The sequence below is a fragment of the Pollachius pollachius genome, assembly GCF_949987615.1.
Source record: "Pollachius pollachius genome assembly, chromosome: 20".
NCBI lineage: Eukaryota > Metazoa > Chordata > Actinopteri > Gadiformes > Gadidae > Pollachius > Pollachius pollachius.
In genome coordinates this window covers 4,312,658-4,330,889 of record NC_136953.1, presented here as the reverse complement: position 1 = coordinate 4,330,889, position 18,232 = coordinate 4,312,658, and the positions used below count along the sequence as shown (strand labels likewise).

General features: G+C 47.4%; 1 protein-coding gene across 1 annotated transcript in view; it reads right to left on the bottom strand.

Annotated features, from left to right (window-relative positions):
- Positions 1–18,232, bottom strand: part of dnah2 (dynein, axonemal, heavy chain 2) — a gene marked incomplete at both ends in the record, with an annotated part of 182,899 nt that overhangs the window by 89,840 nt on the left and 74,827 nt on the right. Inside the window, 12 exon segments of the mRNA XM_079758404.1 lie at positions 1,471–1,623; positions 6,765–6,892; positions 7,130–7,310; positions 7,629–7,818; positions 9,063–9,166; positions 11,356–11,544; positions 12,267–12,377; positions 12,800–12,925; positions 13,089–13,190; positions 13,364–13,581; positions 14,334–14,472; positions 15,946–16,126. Of these exon segments, the coding sequence (XP_079614530.1) occupies positions 1,471–1,623; positions 6,765–6,892; positions 7,130–7,310; positions 7,629–7,818; positions 9,063–9,166; positions 11,356–11,544; positions 12,267–12,377; positions 12,800–12,925; positions 13,089–13,190; positions 13,364–13,581; positions 14,334–14,472; positions 15,946–16,126 (1,822 nt within the window).

Genomic DNA, 18,232 nt, shown 5'->3' with positions numbered 1-18,232 from the left:
CTCTTTTACTTTTTACCTTCATGCAGCATTGGGGCGCCTGACACATGACCAGCTATAGTTTATCCATCTTCTTCCCCCAACCCAGAGTCCCAGAGAAACACTAAACAAAACTCAGTGGAACGCCAGAGCCGTCCTGACTGGAACTCCTTCCGGCCATCCATCATCGGCTCCCCTAACGCCCCCTCCCCTCGCCCCTTCACAGTACCAGAGGATACAAATGAGCTATTAAACAACAAACAAACTGTTGTTTAACGCCCCCCTCTTGGCAGTACACAAAGGAGTGACTTACGACTCAGCCCCCCCCCCCCTAAAGAATTGAATAAATAATCGAATAACTAAATCAATAAATAAAAAGGGGAACTGTTGAGGAAAGGTATGAGATGATGAGCTCTTTTATATGGAGCTGTTTCAACTTTTCTTCCCACCCTTTGATACATTTTTGATCACAGCCCGGCTCCCTGCGGGGCGTTAGGCACACATTTTCCTGGTGTCAACCCCCTCCGTCTGAAGTCACTCTCTCATCAACGTGTGTGTGGATGTGTGGGCGTGTGTCTGTATGTGTGTGTGTGTAGATGCTTGCATGCAACTAGTGTCTATTCCGTTCTTGTGCCTGAAGGTCTTGTTCAATGTTGTGTGCCTCTGTGTGTCTGCCTGTGTGTATGTGTGTGTGTGTGTGTGTGTGTGTGTGTGTGCTTGAGTACATGTGCGAATAACTCTGCCATTCTCCAGTGCCGCTAGGTATTGTTCAGGCTAGGGGTGGGGATGGTGGTGGTGATGGTGGGGTGGCAGTGATGGTGGGGCTGGTGATGTAGTCCTGAAGCAAGGAACCGGGACGAGTGAAGAGTATAATGAGAGGTCAGGGGCTGAAGGGAGGGAGGGGGTGATGAAGAAGGAATGCCCGCCGAATGCTATTGCTGCCATTTAGAATGGAAACACTATTTAATTTTTTCATCATTCTTTTTTTAACAACATTAGATTAGAACAGCATGAGTCAATTTCAACAAGTAGATGTTGATAACCTTATGATCATCATCATGAATTACATATTGAGAACAATATCAATAACAACATTGCCATAATAGGCTTCCACAGAAACCCATAGTTCATAGGTGTCTACTTCTAGTAAGGTTGACCTTTTATTATCCTTTTATATATCCTATTATCCTAAGACCATGTATATTATTGATTTTCATTGTTGCTGTGGTAGATTTACGAGATCGATCTCGATTTAAGATCGATGTCATTAAGGAGCAGAAAGGAAGCTTGCCCAAGGAACAGGCCTGCAGGTAGTCTGCAAATGTTGGGATTCCTGCTGAGAATATAACACCATAACCACTTGATTATCCCCTGTCAAAAGTAAAATTCTAATATATATTATATAGCAAGATAGGAAGACAAAGAGAGAGGGAGAGAGAGGGCAAGAGAGAGACCAACAGACAGAGGGAGGGAGAGAGTTTAGCAGTGTCTCACCTCTTCCCCGGGCAGATCAGGACGAAGACGCCGCTTCGTGCCGGCGTAGCGTAGCAGGGAGGTGAGGGCTCGCAGGCCGAAGTCGTAGTGGTCCTGCTTGGACAGCTGCTGCACCGCCAGGGAGTACAGCGTGAACACCTTCTTGGCCAGGAGCTAACACACACACACACACACACACACACACACACACACACGCACACACACACACACACACACACACACACACACACACACACACACACACACACACACACACACACACATTAAGACTGAGGTTGCGGTTTGGATAGTCAAACAATGAGATCCTATCTCCTTTCCTTACCTCTTTTCCTTGACCTCGTGGATGAGCTAATGAGGTCCAGGAAAGATGTGAAGAAGAATTCATATGGACTTAGTAAAAGACAACCGCGATGCTTAGAGAATCTGACTGCACTTTACACTACACTACATCATTGAGAGAGAGAGAGACACACACACACACACATTGATCAAGGTTGATGGACATATATGGGCAGAGAATGAAAAGCAAAGACAAATTGTGAGCACCCAAGAAAATCACTAAAGAAGTAGGTAAAAAAAAAAAGAAAAAGGAAGCATCAGCGAGAGAGGTGGGAGAGCGAGGGAGACAGCATATAAAGATGATGTTAACCTGAACAATTGCTGTTAACCTGAGGATAGAGAGAATCAGGATGGCCACACGGAGCATCGCGGCAGAGGTGGGAGTCACAACCCGGGGCCAGCCGGTTAACTCACTCCATGAAAATATAAAATAAATACAACATGACATCAGGTTTGAAGTCCCCGGCAGGTTTGACCGTGAAGAACGTCCTTTCATCCATTCGGCCAGCCAGCATCCCCTCTCTCATACACCCATGCACCCACACATGGACACAGACACTCGCATGCACATGCAAACACACACACACACACACACTTACACATACAGGAAAATGGGAGCCTGAGCTGTGACATACTCTGCGACAGCCCGAATCTCACACACACACAGACACACACACGCACACTCTCACAAACACAGGATAATTTCATTGCAACCTGTGACATGCACTACATCACACACACACACACACACACACACACACACACACACACACACACACACACACACACGATAATGTCAGTGAAACCTGTGACATGCACTACATCTCACACACACACACACACACACCCTCACAGTGTGATTTTTTAGTGTTATGTGTATGTGTCTACAGGTGTGCACTACAGGTGTCATGCCTGGGTAGCCTGTCCTAGCTCAGTTGCACTCAACGTGTTTGTGTGGGTGGGTGTGTGTGTGTGTGTGTGTTTGTGTGTGTGTGTAGTAACTTGTATCACAGGCTTTTGCACCGACACATACACGCACAAATACAAAAAAGTGAGATAGAAAGATACAGATATCCAAAGAGCAAGTGGGAGGGGTTTAGAGGTTAGAGCCATTGAGAGAGAGAGAGAGAGAGAGAGAGAGAGAGAGAGAGAGAGAGAGAGAGAGAGAAAGAAGGAGAGGGAGAGAGAGCACACTTCTAACATGCTAGACAGAGCAGATGATGGGCTCGGGGGAGTGTAACATGCACCCTACCCCCATGTGTTCCAGCTCAAAACGTGGATCAGAGTACTCTCTCAAACCAGGCCAAAGCTGCCCAAAGTAGGCCAAAGGACAGGCCACTGCTGCCCCGCTGTTCTGCGTTGTTGTTTCGCTTCTGTCCTAGTTTCCATGCGGTCAATAGGACGCTGTCCATGCTGTACGATCGCATAGGGGAAGGGGGGGTCTTTAATCACCAGACCTCACGTGTACGGACTATCTATGGGAACAGGATTCTCCAACGCTAGCTGAGTTTTTTTTTATATCTTATGATATTGATGTGAAAACAATTAAATCAGTGCACCTCGCCTATTTATTAGAGGAAACATTGGCACCGGTGAAACTAGCCCGTCAAAATCTGTGGCTTGTGCAAGGTTATTTATAGGAAACGGTGGACAGTGGGCGAAGCGATGTAATAAATGGATTGCTGCAAATTTGTTGGAGCAGCTTGAGATTGCAGAGGCAGAGCCGATGGAGCCTGACACATGCACCGAGGAGAAGTGGTAATGTTGCACGAAACTGCAACGGTAGGTAAGTTTTAGGTTGTAAAGTCTTGTATTGTATGACATTTCATCATTGTCAGCACTGCAGAAATATGTATGCTGTTCCCCTTTCGTAGATGTTGTTGTTGTTCCGTAGCTTTGCATATTAACGATCACGAACGCGACACAGAGGAATTCTATTCCCATAATGTTGTCATAATTCATGTCATTTCTGTGGACGTTTTAATACATCGTGCATTAAAATACCGCAAGTGCATACATAGCGTTCATAACTTAGCATGTGTACCCTGACCAGCTCCCCCTAGTGGGACTCGAACCCCTGAGTGTTAACGCCATGCTTTGCTCCACAACAACCATAAGTCAGACAACAAAGTGTGTGGGCCCATGCAGTGTTTCTCTGCCTCTCTCCCGCCCTCCCCTCTGCCTTTCACAATAATAATTCCATTGCAGCTTCCTCCCCACCGCCATGCCTCCATATTCCCACCTGCCTGCCCGGCTGGCTCCAGCGCCCTCATGCTAGGCTAGCGCTGAGTCTGGTCTGCACATGGCTAGCGTTCTGCTAGCCGCTATGCTAACACCCCCCTGATGATCTCCCTGGCACATCATTACTGATCCCAACAGGCAGCCACAGCCTGGCAGCGCTGGACATAATTACACCCGCCCGGGTGTTATTACTGGATGTGTGCATGTATGTGTGTGTGTTGGGAGCGGGTGGGAGAGCAGAGGGAGTTCTAGAAAGAGAGCTAGAGAGAGAGAGAGAGAGAGAGAGAGAGAGAGAGAGAGAGAGAGAGAGAGCGTGAGAGAGAGAGAGAGAGAGAGAGAGAGAGAGAGAGAGCAAGGGTAACATCCTTGAGGGAAGCGGCTGTCGGATAAGTTTTGTAAAGGTTAGTGTAGGTTGTTTGTGACTTTCTTGATGGGATGGGGGGAGGAAATGTGTGTTTGTGTGTCTATGTGTGTGTGTGTGTGTGTGTGTGTGTGTGTGTGTGAGTGTGTTTGTGTTTGTGTGTTTGTGTTTGCGGGGCTGTGCTGGCATTGCAGTTGGGGTTTGCAAGCCTGCCAGGGAGTGATCTGACGCAGGTGGGAGGGTGGATGTGTGTGTGTGTGTGTGTGTGTGTGTGAGTGGGTGTGGGTTTTGGGGTATGTGTGTGGCGTGTGTGATGTCGGAGGTAGCACAGGGCAGAGGTACACGCACACACACACACACACACAAAGCCGAGCCCAAACTACAAACTCAAAGTAGGTGCACATGTACATGGATGAAAACACGCACACGCACATGCACATGCACACACACGCGCGCATACATTGGCCAACAAAGATGTGCGTTCGAGGCCGGAGCTCGCACGGCGCATGCTAATCCTATCATCCCCTGGCTGGGCTCCAGGCTCCACACTGACACTGATTCCAGGTAAACGCTGGTGGACCACAGGTGCCAGCAGCCGGTGGGGAGACAGAAGGCTCAGCTCACCTCTGATCTGGAGTCAGTGGACACGCCCACACGCCCCAACAGGGCACAGCACCCCCACACACTTCAACCTAATTACTACTGGAGAAACAGTATATTCAGGACCCACTGGTCCATCATAATACTACTACCGCTACTCATTATGAAATCTAATTAGTACTGGAAACACAGTATAATCAGGACCTACTGGTCCATCGTAATACTACTACCACTGATAATACTACTCATTATGAAACCTAATTACTACTTGTGACACAGTATATTCAGGACCCACTGGTCCATCATAATACTACTACCGCTACTCATTATGAAATCTAATTAGTAGTGGAGACACAGTATAATCAGGACCCACTGGTCCATCAAAATACTAACGCCGCTGATAATACTACTCATTTTGAAACCTAATTAGTACTGGAGACACAGTATAATCAGGACCCACTGGTCCATCAAAATACTAACGCCGCTGATAATACTACTCATTATGAAACCTAATTAATACTGGAGTAGGCGTATAATCAGGTCCATAAAAATACCCAATAAGTCTCGATACTTTCGACACCAGATGATCAGGGATCGTTGCACCTATAAAACATAACAGCTCCAAGTCACACATCCCTTACAATTTACAGGAAATGACGCAAAGGAGTGTGTGTGGTTAATGTGCTGGTTCAAGCAGCCTCCTCTGGCTGGGATTCTCCTCAGCCTCAATTTGGCGTTTGGGTTATCTGAAGTGTGTGTGGATGATGGCTGGTTAAAGCAGCCTCCCCTGGTCCGAGTCGGACAGATTAGACTCTGTGGCTGGGCGAGGCTTCACACATTGTGGTGCAATGTGCAATAATGCCCACAGGATAAACTAGCCACACACTCTCAAGAAGATGTCTGACATGGCAGCGTGGAACACCTGCTCTGCATGTAATACTGCTGGAACTCAACAATAAAAGCAGACTCGTTTTAACACCTGTGACTGTAAGTCACACGGCTCGGCAGGGTTCAATCTAATCAATGAGACAAAGCCTAAATATGCAAACATTTATAAAACAAAAATGTTTGAATCTTAAGAAGTTGAACAGATCTCGAAAATCTTTGAATCACACTCCAGATGTATAACAATTATATTTGTTTTAGTATAAACATCGGAAAAATGTGTTTGTGTGTTTGGCCAGTTGGCTGTGAAAGGGCGAGCGGCTGACTCTGATTAACTATGTTGTTTTGATTTACTCCCTGCTGCAGCTCCATCAGTGTGAGATAACTCACTCTCATTCGCTGGTGGTGGGCACCCTTCACGTGAGAAGCAAGCCAGAATGGAATGTTTCATTAGTTCATTTCTGTATCCCAGGGAAAGCCGGCGCCGTTCAGATTGGTATCAGCATGACTGAACTTGAGATATGAATGTATATATGCACTGAACACACTCGTCGTTGTTAGTGGGTCATGATGCCCCCTTTGGATATCTGATGAATACAACAGCGCAATATTTTATATCATATTAGATGATACACATAGATATATGTGAAGAAGGAGAGATAAACAAGCAAGCAAGTCACTTTGTTAAATCGAGGCCTGTGTTTTTGTGTCTGTTTGTATTTGCGTGTGTGTGTTTTGGACAAAAACCTCCAAAGACCTACCTGATGTGAAAGCCCCTACTGAATGACATACATCTTGAACGTGCTTTGAGATCTACATCTCCAGTGCCCACCCGGTACCTCTGCAGCTCGGTGTGAGATGGCTGTACCTTGCAATTGTTGAAGCCTTCCCCGAACAGGGTGATCTCTGCGATGAGCGTGGAGTCCGGCACCACCATGGAGATGGGTCTGAACATGGACTTCAGGTTGTCCGGCAGCTCGCTGCGACCCGCATAGCCTGAGGGGTACATGATGTGGTGATAGTCAGGGAAGGGACGCTTTCTAAAACTCTGCAAGGGCGGACAGGGTTGACAGGAATGGAGTCGTGGTAAAGCCTCTTGTGGTGAAGCTTTGAGCATTTCAGGTTATTCATCTCAAAAACTGTGGAGGTCCTCATAAGGGTATTAAAACTGGTTGAGAGTGTTAGTGTTGCATATGCATGTTTTGGGGGCCATATATGCAAATGCTGACTGACCAGGGTTCATGGTGATGAAGATGCCACAGGACCAGACCAGGCTGGTCTCTTGTCCGTCGAAGACGAACTTGGTGAGGCCAGCAGAGAGGGCAGACAGGATGGAGAGGATCTGCTGGGCCACCACTGAGAGCACCTCGATGTTGATACGGTTAAACTCGTCGAAACATCCCCACGCCCCTGTCTGGGTTGCAAAAGTAAGCTGTTAATATGATCATTTATGATTCCACCACCATCACTATAATCACCACCAACATCATCATCACAATCATCCCCACCCCCACCCCCACCACCACAATCACTCCCATCCCCAATTCCACCACCACCGCCACCATTGCCACCGGCACCCCCACCGCCACTATCAGTACCACCACCATCGCCCCTACCACCATCGCCACCGGCACCCCCACCGCCACTATCAGTACCACCACCACCATCACTACCACAACCACCACCACCACCACCACCACCACCACCACCCCCACCATGCGCATGGTCCTACCTGAGCCAGGCCGGAGTACATGCGTCCCATGGACTTGTAGTCCAGGCCCTCGGAGCAGTTGACCACGATGACATACATGCCCAGGGCCTTGCCCAGGTCCTTCACCGTCTCTGTCTTCCCCGTGCCCGCCGGACCCTTAGGAGACCCCCCCCGATGGAGGTGGAGGGCCGTGGTCAGGGTCATGTAGCACCTGGAACAAATAGAACATAGTCATGGAAATAACTTTAATAGAGGATAGTTTTTATTATCTGGGTAGCAGACAGAAGGAAAGGATTTGATGTGCAGCCCTGAAGCCTAAGACCTCAAGCTTTGCCAGTTCCATGAATAGCAAATAAGGTCCAGAAACAAGGACAGCAACTTATTTTCCTAGTTTGATATACATGGTTGTCTTAATACTTTGCCACAGGTGACTGGTGTGTGAGTCTGCTATTCTGGCGGTGCCCTTGATTATTATTTTGTAGTTGTGAAGGTAGAAAAGGTAGTTATGGTGTAGGTGAGTCTGCGCAGAGTTTCTTCACTATGTATCTTGCATATCATTTTAAATTCCCAGCACTTCTTCACCATATAGTTTTGAAAAATATGTTTTCATTGTAACAGCTTTTTTTTCACATTTGTTATCAAAGCGTGCAGCAGCAAACAATGGCCAAAGTATAACCTGAACATCCAGCATTATGACATCAAAATCACAGAACAGTAACACCAACAAATCTTCTATAATTAAGAGTCTGGGCTTTGTAGGTTTCCATAGGGGAGGCCGGAATAGTGATCACAAGGTAAAAAACACTCTGATCCTGGGTATCATCTATGGTGTTGATAGGGTGCCAAAACAGGTCAAACTGAATTCAGTTTGTTCATGAAATACGATTAATCCTGTTTTAATGAGGAAGCAGCGCTTTTTAAATTTACTTATGCCACCCTGTTGGCCAATAAGTGTCACGAGGACCATATAAAAGACCCATATCAATTAGCTTTATTACGTTCCTGCCCGGAACTATACTTGAATAATAATGCATGCAATATGGTCCCCTGTGTGAGGCAATGCTGGACCTTATTGCAGGGAAGCAATATGCCCAAAAGGGAGCACTAATTTACCCAATAACAGGTCTAATCCCATTGCCGACATCCTCGCTATACACACGAGGTATAAGCCAGTGATTACACTGACAGCCTTAATGCTAGTGTCTGTCTGGTCCTGATGGAGGTCTGTAATTATACGTATTGCTAATCAAACAGGAGAACGTGTCCGGCACCGCTCTATAGAGAGTCTGATACTAAACACCGTGGCAACAGTGACTCGGGTGAACAGCAGCGGGTGGAATCTGTTATCACATAATGGAATGAATAGAGGAATTGGACATTGGCAGGAGATCAACCGGTAAGTTGGGTGGACCACCGGAGGGCGAGAGAGAGAGGAAGAGAGAGAGAGACATTGACCTGTCTGTCAGCGGGGTGATGACCAGGCGTCCAGAGTTGCCGAGGTACTCGTAGCCATACTTGAACTGCGTGTTGGTCTGCCGGATAACGCAGTCATCCACGTCCTGAGAGCGGGAGAGCGAGGTAGACAAACAGAGCGAGAGAGGGCCAGAGCGAAAGAGAACGAGAGAGAGAGTGAGAGTGAGAGTGAGAGTGAGAGTGAGAGAGAGAGAGAGAGAAAGAGAGAGAGTGAGAGAGAGAGGGAGGGTGGGAGAGAGAGAGGATGGGAGAGAGAGCGAAAGAGATAGAGAGAGAGAGAGAGAGAGAGAGAGAGCAAGAGAGAGAGAGAGAGAGAGAAAGGGTGGGGAGAGAGACAGCGAGAGAGTGAGAGAGGAAACAGAGTGATAGAGACATTCAAACAGAGAGAGTGACGGAGATGAATAAAGAAAGGGAGGAATGAGAGAGGCAATGAGAAACAGAAACAGACAGTGAGAGATTGAGAGGGACAGAGAGACAGCGAGAAGGAAATAAAAGAGAAGAAAAACACAGCGAGAAGGAGGGAAAGGTTGACGTGAACATTTTTAGCCTTTGTGTCTCCGTCCTCCGACTCAGACACTCATCTTGTACCGTGTTGTGCGTTTTATTCTGACAGACCAGTGGGGTGAGACCATGGCCGGCTTCTCTGCTGCAACTTCCAAGGGTAGTCTGAGAAAAACAGCATAACAACAACCGAAAAAACACCAGAGTGTAGCGGCTAGAGGGCAAAGTGTGCCCAGTGGGCCTGTTGTGCTGCGGTGTTTCTGCCAGACACAGCAGGACGGGGCTGTATATTTGTCCTGGTTTTAGCCAGTCGCCGTGTTCTGAACCTGTGAATGCCAAGCTTGCGGTGGCATCTTATTAAGGAGATATTGACAGATAGGTTTGGAAACTCGAATGTGTGTATCCAGATGGGAGTGCATGAGTCACTGATCACCCTTGACTGAAATAGAAAAAGCTGAACAAACCTGGTTTTGCATTTAAGCTTTTCAGATGAGTCCCTGAACTGGTAAGCAATATGTAAATCGTCACTTTTTAATCTATTTTTATAAAGGGGATATATAACTTTTAACTTTTATAAATACTCTGATCACACAATGGTATCTCCTGAACCGAATTGTACTTTTTTGGTTTAGTTTTGTGCGTCTTATTACTACTTGACTTACAGATTCAAGCTGCTATTCATAAGGAGTCATTATTCACCCACTGGGGTGATACAGGGGGTTAAAAAAGTAGCATGGAGGGAGACACCTGAACAGGAAGAGCAGAGCAACCACCATCTATTCTTACAGGGTTCGACTCTCAATTCATCACCTGACCTGGAATCTCGAATGGCAGAAACACCACCCACTGGTTGAAGTAATTTGCAGTGTGGCTCTCATACTGCACAACAGCAAAAGCTAAAAGTGTACACACCCAGCACCTGGGCAGCTGTGATTAAATGTTCCGGTGTGTTACTGTAGGTCAGTGGAGGTGTTCTGAGGGCGAGTGACCTTAAAGTGCATTCAAGGCTGAGATCAAGCTGTGTCCCAGCCAACGCCGCCACAGGGACGTTTTTACACCGTTTATTATTTCATTTTTCTATTTTAACCTTAAGCCGCTGCCGGTTTTGGCTTCATTCCTCACTGCATGGGCTTCTCTGAAAGGATCCACTCTACACACATTCTAAAGACTCACAAAGGATCTATACTGACTAGTGTGTAGTTTAACACGCTGTATTAACAATGTTAATCACCCGTTCAACCCCGACCCAATGAACCTCACGCGAAAATTCTCAAACCTGTCTTGAATTGACATGCACTTGCATAGTGGAACATACAGGGTTTGTACTCCCTCTTGGGTCACAGAATGTGTTCTTATTCATCTCCAACTAAGGGACAACGAACAGTCAACAGTCCTCTGTTGACAAGTTATTCACATAACACTGTGTCCGTATGTCCCTATACTCAAACAGTCCCAACGAAAAACATGTTTACACCTTTCCCCATACATCTAGTCATACCTCCACCATCCATCCCTCCATCCACCCAAACATCTATCAATCCCTCAATGCATCAACCATCATAGGGTCAATCCATCCTAAATCCATCTTTCCCTCCACATATCTACCCAGCTGTCCATAATAGCGAAGTCAATCTTCAATGTCCCAGAGGGTCAACATGTTGTCATAGTAGAACAATATAACGCAGAAGCAACAAGCAATAACCAAAAAACCCTAACATCTTATCAATCCAGAGACAAAACAGCCCTGATGGAGGTGATGCGGGCGCTGGCGTACCTTCTCCCAGTAGAGGCGCAGCTGACAGAGCCAGTCGAAGGCGCTGACGTCGCAGCAGCCCATCTTGGCCAGCTTGTCCAGGACGTCGCGGGCGTGCACCTCCACCGTGACCAGCGCCACGATCTTCAGCCGCAGGATCTTGGACAGGTCGCCCCGGATGGCGTCCGAGTAGCGGTTGAGCAGGGACACCTGGAGGAGGAGGAGGAGATTGAGGAGGAGGAAGGAGTGAGGAATATTTGATTGGCTCAGATGCAGTGCACATCCACTTCCCCACAGGGAGGTTGATAAAACACATCTTATAAGCTGGCGGTTTTGTCTTTGAAGTCGATTGGATTTTTAACCACGGCGCAAGTCCACCATTACCGGTGCACAAAGGCTTGCCTTTCAGCCCCTCCGGTCTGCCACATTCCCAAATTGCCGGAGCAAAGTAAGAGGGCAACGGAACATTGTGAGGATAATTAAAAGTGGAACAGGACGATCCCCCACTGACTCGCCGCTGCACGCGATGACTGCCAATAACCGAGAGAGAAATGAACCTGCTTGATGAGAGAATTTTGAACCGGAACAAAGAGCAGTGAGATGTCTCCGTTGGGTTCCCCACTCGCTCTTCCAAGCCCACTACCGAACCGGTTATGAAATTCATTTTGAAATCTTACGATGATGATTGAAGTTCTGAGGGGCAGGCGTGGAGTGTCATTTCTAGGGTGTGTGAGACAGCTTCCCAAACCCTTACCTGCATCTTAATGACACGTAGCTGAAGGAACTGTAAGTTGATATGGATGAAAGTGTCCAAATAGTAATCAGAAAATTGATTTGATTAAATATGTGATCACAAATTTTTAATGAATCAGTTTGTGTCATGGGGCTTTTAGTTTGATAAAACACAAACCATTTTCATTTGTTTCTCCAACCTGTTTTTTCTTCAGGGCCCTGAGATCAGACTTGTCGCCCTTCTCCTTGCCCGAGATGAGGGTCCTGGTCACGTCGGTGGTCCACTGGATCTGACTTGCCGCGATCACCATCTGGGAGAGACGCCCAACGGTCAGCACCACACATCCATCTTTCCAGAGCTAACAACTGTCCTTCAAAGCTAACCATTCCGACCCCATTGTTTTATTCAATAAGAAAAAATACAAATATGAAGCCTAATTGAATAGTTTTGACATTTCATTAGCTAAAGACATTTCTGGGATTTGTAAAATAATTTCTTTCTTCTAGTTTATTTTTGTAATAGAACAGAAGGCTTGAAAACGGCTTCGTCGACAAAATAAAAGGTGCCCATCAGACTGTTTCACAAAGGCAGAACCCATTCAATCATCCATTCCTGAATCAGACACGGTTTGAGTGAAGACCATGTCACGGTGTGTCTCTCAGTCACAGTTGGAAGAAGGAGAGACACATTAGGGGGGTGGGAAGGTGAAACAGGGGGGAGAGACAAACGTACCTGTCCGGGCCAATCTCTGACCCATTTGTCTCTCTTGGCCGTCATCTTCTGCAGCGCCAGGCGGCAGTTCCTCAGGGAGTCCTTGAGCGTGGTGCGCATGGACCGCTCAATGTCACACAGCCAGCTCTGCTCACATACGCACGCACACACACACACACGCGCGCACACGCACGCAGGACACACACACACAGACATTTCCCTCGAAAGTCAAACCACTGTGTCAATGCACCTCGTGAATATGTAATTTCAGACAGACATGGCCAACGAGGGGCCAGGGTTCACGCAGTACCTCGACTGGTTTTTCCAGGGACACCGACTGGGTGAACTCAACAAACTCTCCGTCCGCAGAGAACATCCCGTTGGCCTCCATCTTGTTGCCGCTCACTCCCGCCTACGGAGAAAGGAAAATATATTTACCTGTATGCGCTTGGCTGTATGTCAGTATGTCAGTCCGATTGCCTCATTCTCCTGATCCCTCTGTCAGTTTATTGTCATTCTCCACAGTTGTGTGTGTTTGTGTGAGATCATGCGGGGGTGTGTGCATTAGTCTCTGTGTGTGTGCACCTTAGCGATCTGCAGTCTGGTTATGTTATCGAAGCACTTCTTGAGGTGGGGCTGCACGGCGGTAGGGTTGCGCGACTGCCCCAGGATCTCGAGCAGGTCGTCGTTGGACAGGAAGTAGAACCTGGGGAACACCTGCCGCTTGGTCTCCAGGTACATGTCCAGCGCCCGCTGGATCTCCTCCAGCTTCACGTTCATCTCCACCAACTTCTCCTGCAGGCCTGAGGCAGACAGACGGACGGATGAAAGTTTGCTGTAACTCTACACTATTTACAACACAGTGACACGGTCCAAGACTCTGACTGGCTTCTGTCTGTAATCGTGTAACGGTATAAGGTTTTGATAACGTTTCACTCGTACATATGGTACACTTATAACACGGCTTCATCTGAGTCAAATTGTGGTCATTGGAGACTCACACACTCTGGATTTGATCAGATTCAGCTTCAATGGGCCAAAAAGGTTTTTATTTTATTATTTAAAAACTAGCGATTATACCGACAGTGGCAGTTTTGCTTTATGAGTGTGATGTCGTTGGGCTGAAGATGGTGTTTTGGTGGTGTATTGCACCAGGGTAGTACTAGTGGTGGTGTAATAGTACTAGGGTGATGGTTTATTGTACCAGGGTAGTACTAGGGGTGGTGGTCTATCGTACCAGGGTAGTACTAGTGGTGGTGGTGTAACAGTAGCAGGGTAGTACTAGGGTGATGGTGTATTGTACCAGGGTAGTACTAGTGGTGGTGTAACAGTACCAGGGTAGTACTAGGGGTGGTGGTGTATTGTACCAGGGTAGTACTAGTGTCGGTGTAACAGTACCAGGGTAGTACTAGGGGTGGTGGTGTAACAGTACCAGGGTAGTACTAGTGGTGGTGTATTGTACCAGGGTAGTACTAGTTGTGGTGTAACAGTACCAGGGTAGTACTAGGGGTGGTGTAACAGTACCAGGGTAGTACTAGTGGTGGTGTAACAGTACCAGGATGACCGGTGCCCCTCAGGGCATTGTTGTCCTTGTGGAGCCGGTCCATGATGCACTTCCAGCTGGAGTTGATATCGTCGAAGTCTTTGGATTCACAAGGCAACTGCTTTCTGATGTCCTCCCCCATGAAGATGTTCTGGATCACAGACATTGAAGAGAGAGAGAGAGAGAGAGAGAGAGAGAGAGAGAGAGAGAGAGAGAGAGAGAGAGAGAGAGAGAGAGAGATTGAGAGAGTGGGAGAGAGAGAGACAGAGCAAGAACAAGAGGGAGATTGTGAGGGAGAGAATAAGAATTAATATAGAAGTTAGGAAGGAACCAGGATAGATAGAGCAAGATAGGAAGAGTGAGAATGTGGGCAATAGATAGAGAGAGAGATAGAGGAGAGAAATAAAAGGGAGACCAGATGGTAGAGAGGCAGTTTAGACCAGACAGTGCAGGTTCAGATGCTAACCTGTTAACCTGCTCCAGGTGTCGTTTTTTTTGCATTCACCGAAACAAGAAGAACAACAACAGTAACAGCTCTAACCGCCGTACCAGGCAGAATGCTACTCAAACACAGAGCGCCCGCACCCTGTCTAGACTCAATCATCCAAACAAGCCCAAAGTGATCCAATGTTGTCGGAGACAGCTTGCTGTGGCCCCGTAATGTGAGAAACTTAATGTTGGGTTGGGGCGCTCTCGGTTCCACTCCGCCCTCACTGACCCCTGTAGCCACGTCTTGCACCGTATGTGATGGACAAAAGGAGAACACACACACTCTGTTTCTGCAGTACACCAACCTCTGATACCACTTTCTATGTGTGACCTGCAACCTTATCTCCCTTCCCCACCTCTACCATTATCCCTCTTCTTCCCTGTCCTCTCCTCCCCTTCCCTCCTCCCTTTCCCTCTCACTGTCTCCATGTATGCCCCTCCGCTCATGACCGACTGACCTGCTGTATATTTCCCTGTATGTAAAAACTAAAAGACTATACACATTTTCACTGTTCACTTATTACACAACAACGAGTCATAGTGCCAAAGAGTAACCACAGACATTTGCAAGCACTAGCAAATGCATACATGTTGGCGTTTGTGGTTCCAAACTGTGTGGGCCAAACTGTGGCCAATGTGGTTTACGTTAATTGATCTCAGAATCTTGGAGTTTTTTTTCTTCCAGTGTATATGAAGGAGGGAGGGAGTAGAGCGGGTCTATTCCTCCTAATAATCAATGACAGAACTAACTATCTAAACCGTACATATAAACGGACAGTAAACAATGTTGACTGACATTAACGGACAAAGTAAACACATTTCATTGTGGATCGTTCTCAAATGAAACAAACTTTAAGATACCTTCACTTTAACTTTACTAAAATGATTGCATAATGAATTACAAATAATTTAATATTTGAAAGTGAATACTGCGTTTGCAGCTGCAAAGCTGCAAACGCAGGTTTGCAGCTTTCCGTACTAAATTAATCCAAACACAAGAAGAAGAAGAAGAAGAAGAAGAAGAAGAAGAAGAAGAAGAAGAAGAAGAAGAAGAAGAAGAAGGCAGAGAAAGAGTAGAAAAGGAAGAGCAGAAACAGAGAGCCCGTCAGAAGAGAGACAAGACGACAGCGCCTACTTCCAGGTACATCCACTGCCTCTGCACGGTGAGCACCATCTCGGTGACCTCCATCACCAGAGACAGGCAGCGCTCCCAGCGGTCCACCTCCTGGTCGAAGGCCCTCACGAAGCGAGACGCCTTCATGGTGGACAGGCTGACCTGGTTGTCCTCCAGGGCCTGGAACAGCTCCTCCGTAGTGCTGGGATGGGACGGGGGGGGGGGGGGAGAGAGAGAGAGAGAGAGAGAGAGAAAGAGAGAGAGAGAGATAAATAGAGTCTGAACCTGTTAAGGGATTGAGTTCCTCTCGATATGTTAACTTTTTGCTCCATTCATTATAAATACAGATGTATTTTTCTTACACCGATGCACCGATGCACACAGGCAAACACACAATTGACACAGGCACACAACACTGCAGGTGGCTTGCTTACAACATGGGGGCCACAGAAAAAGGATGTGTAGGCTTGTGTGCGTGTCTGCGTGTTTCACTATATGTATGTATGCTTGCATTAATTGTATTCACAATGCTGGGCAGTACCTGCAGAAATACATAAATAAAACAGAGAGACACACACACAAACTTCTCAACGTGCATGCACTGAAGGTGACATCTTAACAAAGAACTCAGACGCTGTGTAGGGAGAACACATATAAGCTTAAAGGACAACAAACAGCACACGCACACACACACACACCAACACACACAAACACACAGGACACAGGAGGGGGGACAGGAGGGCGAAGTGAAGCAGTGCTGGTCTTCTGCCCCCCTGCTTAGCGTGCCCGGTTGCCATGGCAGCAGTCTCTGCGCGGCACTGCGGCTGTCGCCATGCCAACGACAAAGGCAGCCTTCCGTGAGGATCAGAAGAGGCTGGGTGACACCTGACGAACATGCACGTAGAAACGAGCACGGGCATAATCACAAACACATACACAAACACACACACACACACACAAACACGCTCACACACACACGCACACAAACACTCAGTAGGCAGGGATGCAGTAAAAGGACAGGGGGGTAACAAAGAAAAAACGGTGCAGTCGAGATGCTGGGTTGGGTTGAAATACACGGAGAGAAGCAAGGCCATGTGCATGCACACATGCACCACGGCTTGGAGTGCTGCTCCACTCTGTTTAATAACAGGTCCTGCCAGGATCTGGTCTGAATGAGCCACACACACGGCCTCATACTATCTCCATCAACCTCTCTCTCTCTGATTTAGGAAATGATACTGCAAATGTTTGTCTTAGACACCTATTTGTTATTATTTTGTTTTTATGTGGAATACCTTTCACTGAAACTTTCCCTCTCACACACTCTTACTTATTCTCTCCCAAACACACTGTCTCCTACTCATAATCTGATGCATGCACAAACACACACACACTGCACACACACTGCACACAGTAAACCCAATGTATGTGTTTATGAGCACTCTAAGGACATGAGCCCCCTGTTACCTCGCATTGAACCTGATACACACACACTGACCACATATTAATAACCTGGGCTCCCAATGGCAATTTGAGCTCTCAAGGACTTTGTGTGCCAGGCGAGAGACAGAGAGCCATGCAGAGAGCGAGAGAGCGAAAGCGCGAGCGAAAGAGAGAGTGAGAGAGAGAGAGAGCGAGAGCGAGAGACATTGAGAGTGAGAAAAAGAGTGAAGGTGATCGACAGAGAGAGCAAGGGAGAGAGAGAGAAAGATCCAGATGAGGGAGAGGGGAAGTGAGCCAGAGAGACAGAGCGGGGGAGATAGAGAGGGAGAGAGTAATAGGGTAATACATGCAGGTTCTTATTCATGCTGATTCCCCTGCTGCAGCTCGGCAGCCTCATTTACCTAAACAATACATCTCAGAGTACAGAGGACACACAGGTAGGGCCCTTTTTGTGTGTGCGTGTGGGTGTGTCTATGTGTGTGTATGTGTAGGTGTGCCTGTGTGTGTGTGTCTGTGTGTGTACATGTGTGTGCATCATTCTTATCCCAGTGATTGAGTGTTATTGCCCTCTCAGTTTCCAAATGGTGGGATTTGTGTGTTAGAGTGAAACACAGTGAGAGACGCTAGCGGAACAGGACAGTGTGTGTGTGTGTGCGTGAGTGCACATCAGTATGTAAAGTGCACGGACGTCTCGGTTAGGGGGGTGGGGTCGGGCCGAGGGTGGGTGGGTGATTCGGTGCCATCTGCCGTAACGAGTGAAGAGAGGAAGAGTTCAGGGAAACGGGCATAAATGAATAAAAAGGAGGGAAAATGGAGGCATGAAGGGACTGACGGGGAGACGAAATGTGGTGCTTGACCTCTAGTT